The sequence below is a fragment of the Amphimedon queenslandica genome, unplaced genomic scaffold (assembly GCF_000090795.2).
Source record: "Amphimedon queenslandica unplaced genomic scaffold, v1.1 AMPQUscaffold_13094, whole genome shotgun sequence".
In the NCBI taxonomy this organism is placed as follows: domain Eukaryota; kingdom Metazoa; phylum Porifera; class Demospongiae; order Haplosclerida; family Niphatidae; genus Amphimedon; species Amphimedon queenslandica.
The window spans coordinates 80,829-85,638 of NW_003546670.1; the positions used below are offsets into that span (position 1 = coordinate 80,829).

A 4,810-nucleotide genomic window follows, 5' to 3' on the forward strand; every position below is an offset into this window, starting at 1 on the left:
GGAGAAACAATAGAAGAAGCTATTAGGCATCACAGAGAAGCATCTATACGTGGCATTGAAGATCATTTCAACAAACTACAGAAATTATTAGAAGCTGAACGTAATTGGAAGAAAATAGTCGATGCAAGAAATAAAGCCGGTTTCACTGAAGAAGAACTTCCTGATAACAAGAAGATGATGAGCCTCAATTACTGGGTGAAATAATGGAAGCAGTAGCTGATATTGCTGAAATGCATATAAATGTACCTAATTTAACATTAGAGCAGAGAAAGGCAATGCTTAATGTAGATCAAAAAAGAATTTTTGATAAAATTAAGAGTCATTTTATAAGTCAAAAAGAACGTGAAGACTTATTAGAGAATGAGTCTTCAAGACTACTTAGATTAGATAATATCAAACCGCTAAGGATGTTTATTAGTGGTGTAGGTGGAACTGGTAAATCGTTTTTGATAGAGGCAATAAAATGCCTAGTGGATGACACATGGCATCCAAAAAGTGGTGAAATTATGTGTGCTATAGTAGCACCAACAGGTATAGCCGCATTTAATGTAGGTGGACTAACAATACATAGATTATTTCAGCTACCAATAGAGCATGAGGGAAAGACAGCTGGATATTGGGCTTTGAGTAAAGAAGCTCAGAAAAGAATAAAAATGACACTTAAAAATTTAAAAATTATAATAGTAAACGAGGTATCTATGGTATCTAATCTAAATCTAGCATACTTACACATGCGTTTAGAAAATATATTTGGAACTGATGAATGGTTTGCATCCAAAAATATTTTATTTGTAGGTGACCTCTTACAATTGCCACCAGTTAATGGTAGACCAGTATTTAATAAAATTAGCAACAAACTAGTAAAAACTAGACTTGGAGCAGCAAATGCAGTTAACATATGGAAAGAAACAGTAGAATATGATGAACTAACAATCAATGAGCGACAAAAAGGAGATGAAACTTTCTTTAAGATGCTTGATTCTGTTAGGCATAACTGTCTAACTAATGAAACTATTGATATGCTTAAGAGTCGTGTATTCAAGGTTTCAATACAAGAAAAATATAAGGAATTGGAAAGTGAAGGAACAATTCCTCCAATTTGCCTATTTTCTAAGATAGACGCCTGCCAAAAAATCAATGAATTAATGTTAGAAGGTCTAGAAACTGAGAAAATAGAATTAGCATGTGTTGATGTTGTTGATGAAAGTGGCAGCACAGCAAAATTTGACAAAAAACAAGAAAGAAAATTAGATAAACTGAAAGATCAACCAAGCAAAACAGCTGGTTTAGCAACTGTATTGTCTTTAGCAGTAGGCTGTAGAGTAATGCTAAGACGTAATATTGATGTGACTGTAGGATTAGTTAATGGTGCCATTGGTACAGTAATGGGTATTTATGCTACACGTATATTAATCAAATTTGATCATATTGATGTACCTTGTGACATAGAAAGGGTTACATCTAGATTTATGCTATCTAAGACTTTGTATATACATAGGAAACAGTTTCCCCTCATACTTTCTTATGCTATTACTATACATAAATGTCAGGGCCTCTCACTAGATACAGCCATTATTGATTTATCGACTGATGTTTTTGGGGATGGTATGGCATATGTTGCATTGTCTCGTGTACGTACATTAAATGGATTACATTTATTATCATTTGATCCTTTCTCTGTTAAAGTTAGTAATCCGTGCATCAATGAAATTAACAAACTGAGAACTAATTTTCGTAATGACTTACCTCAAATCAAGAAAAGTAAAGGAAAAAAGAGAAAGATTCAAGTGACTGGTATAATTGATGATGGTGAACCTTGTAGTAAGAATGCCAAGGTGTCTGTAAGTCATGTACAAAGTACTAGTAACAGTACTGTTAGTAGCAATAAACGTAAGAGTACTGATTTACAAAAGTCTAATCGCCCCAAAAAGAGTAAAATATATGACAATAATGCTTTAAATAAGCCTTGCCCCCAAAAAAGAAAAGTTGATGTAGACAGTAGTACTGACAATACTGCTTTGGTATTTCCTCACTCAAAAAAAGATGATAAATTAATTGTTTCAATTAATTTAAAAGACCTAAAAACCAAATTTAATGTCAAAGATGATGATTGTTGTAGTAGTCTCGTTGTATTTATAAAACTCTCAAACATTAAATGTAAACCAAAAGATGATAAAACCAAGTGTGTTGTAAAAAATGACCATTGTAGTAGTAGTCTGATTGTATCTATAAAACTCTCAAGCATTAAATTAAGGACAAGTAATCCAAAAAAAGATGATGATGTCATCTTTACTTATGAAGAGCCTCCTAACCCAGATATTGTGAGAAGGAGACAATGGGATTATGTTTATTACCCTGGTAATGAAGAATATCAAAGAAGGTGGTGTGAGATTTTAAATCTCAAATTTGTCACAGCTGCTAGAATCTTACCTGGTAGTCCAACAACACCATTGTCAGATGAAAGAGTTCCTAATAGTACTCTTGATGTCCCTGGTGATGGGAACTGTTTATTTTATGCCCTTTCATATCTCATTACTGGGTCAATTTCTCAGCATTACGAATTACGTAAAGCATAGTAATATGCCAAACTTTGAAGAAGAATTGTTTAATAGTACATTAAGTGCAACCAGATATTCAAGCATATATGATTACATAAATAAGTTTAAAATGTATAGAAATTGTGTGTGGGCCACTGACACAGAGATTATAACATTATCTGCAATATTAGGTACAACCATATATTCATATTCACTCACTCCTACTTTTGTTGGCTGGGCTAGATATGGAACCCAAACTTTATATGGCATTCCTTGTGATACTAATACACCTGCTTTGTATTTGAAGCATGTTGGTACTAATCATTTCCAAGCAGTTAAGTCTATTAATATTTCTTAAGCATTGATTGTTGATGGAAAGTGGGTATGGTGTATGGGAAGTCCATCATCTTAAAAACATTGGTTGTTTAATGTGACTTATATTTCACTGCATGTGCAATGTGAATGATGTGTGAGTCTGAAAACCATTGGTGCATATCCACCCAGTATTGCTCAGTATGAAGGGATCAAACTGCATTCAGGATGTGAGATTAATCAATGTATAACAGTGAATATTGATTACTTGTTGCTATGATGGACAGGGAGAGGGTGTGAAAGAGGTTTGGTGTTCATTAGAGTTTAGCATTGATTCAAATTTGTGTGACATTTAATTGTGTGACATTACAGTAACATTAAAATTTGTTATTTTACATTTAGTATTATTCAAGCAGTAATTCTGTACATATAATAATGATCATCATGCATGTTAATGCTGCCATTAATGCTGTGTGCATTACATATATGTAAATGCTTGCCAGCTGATGTTGCGCATAATGCTGCCATCAATGCTGTGCGCATTATTAAGTTAATGCTTGCCGGCTGATGTTGCGCATTTGAATGATGCTGCCATCAAAGCTGTGCGAATAATAAATGCTTGCCAGCTGATGTTGCGCATCTTTTATTGATGATTGTTGTAACATGTGCATGTTCTCATTAACAAAAAAATATTGTTTGCACATTGGAAATACTTCATGCACACAATGATATTTTATATTAAGCAGGTCATGAAAGTATCTTAACTGAGGATAGCATTAGTAAGCAATTTTATGTCTAAAATGCATGCATGCACATACATGTATGATCCAATCAGAAATATTGTAGATACTACCATTATCATTATTAGTTAGTATGTCACATTCATACTTTTTACAGGTACTTGCTTGGCACAAGGACTACAATGTGGTTTTAGAGGGTGAGGTTTGATGTGATTGGTAAGTGCTATTGTTATTATTAGCCAGTGAATTTACATTGCTTGCTTTTGATGTTTCTATTACTATGCTTTACAGGTAATTACAGCTGGAATGATTTGCTGAATCAGCAATACCTTTGCTTATTATTGGAATGTGAAATATAATGAAAGGCAATTCTGTTTTTAGATTGTTGTAACTAAATTAATTTATTTATTAAACGTAACTTAATGTTTTGTTGCAGCTCCTTGATTAGTAGTTGTATCACACGATACGAGGTGCCAGTTTACATATGTATAGGTTTTATATTACTGTATAATAGTCTTAGCAATGGAATATGTAGTAAGGTGGAGATTATTGTGAGATGTCTTATGTATTTTGGTATAGGTTATGATTCTAGGTTACATACTTTATATTCATTTGATGATTATATCATTAATTATGGCCACAGTAAGTACTTTCTTTTCTCAATATAAATGAATGCTTGCCAATGCATCTTTTGTTGTGTGCATGGATGTTCTCATTAACAATACAATAATTGTTTGCACATTGTCTATTAATGTGTATTTGCACAATGCAGGTCTCGTAAAAGAAACTTAATTCAGGATGGCATGAGTCAGCAAATTGAACGGTGAATGTCTAAATTACATTTACTGTGTATGTACATATACTTGTATGATTCAATCATAGCTTAATATGCATTGTAGAGCTATACATGTCATATATGTATCTTAATTTTTGATAAAAGCATGTATGCTACTGTTAATTTGTTAGTACATATATAATTTCACATTCATAATTTACACAGGTACATATTTTACGCAAGGACTGCAATGTGGTGTTAAAGAATAAGGTCAGACTTGGAAAGAAATTTAAAAGGTTAAGGGTTATTCCTCTTTGTGAGCAGATGTGTCTTATTTGTGTTGTGTAATGTATGTTTGTGACAAACATAAGTTATATCAAGAATATACATGTACATATTTAGTATAGCAAATATAGCCTGTGTGTTTACATTGCTTGCTGTTGATG

At 32.7% G+C, this 4,810-nt stretch overlaps 1 protein-coding gene across 1 annotated transcript; it reads left to right on the top strand.

The window, feature by feature from the left end:
- The first annotated feature begins 407 nt into the window (after window positions 1-407).
- LOC109585268 (ATP-dependent DNA helicase PIF1-like) lies at window positions 408-4,037 on the top strand. Its single transcript, XM_020001268.1, has 2 exons — window positions 408-1,043; window positions 4,026-4,037. Exons 1-2 carry the CDS (start codon window positions 408-410, stop codon window positions 4,035-4,037), a joined length of 648 nt encoding a protein of 215 aa, XP_019856827.1.
- The last annotated feature ends 773 nt before the right edge of the window (window positions 4,038-4,810 follow it).

Coding starts and splice junctions, on each gene's coding strand:
- LOC109585268 (XM_020001268.1), top strand. CDS start 408: ATGTTTATTAGTGGTGTAGGTGGAACTGGTAAATCGTTTTTGATAGAG.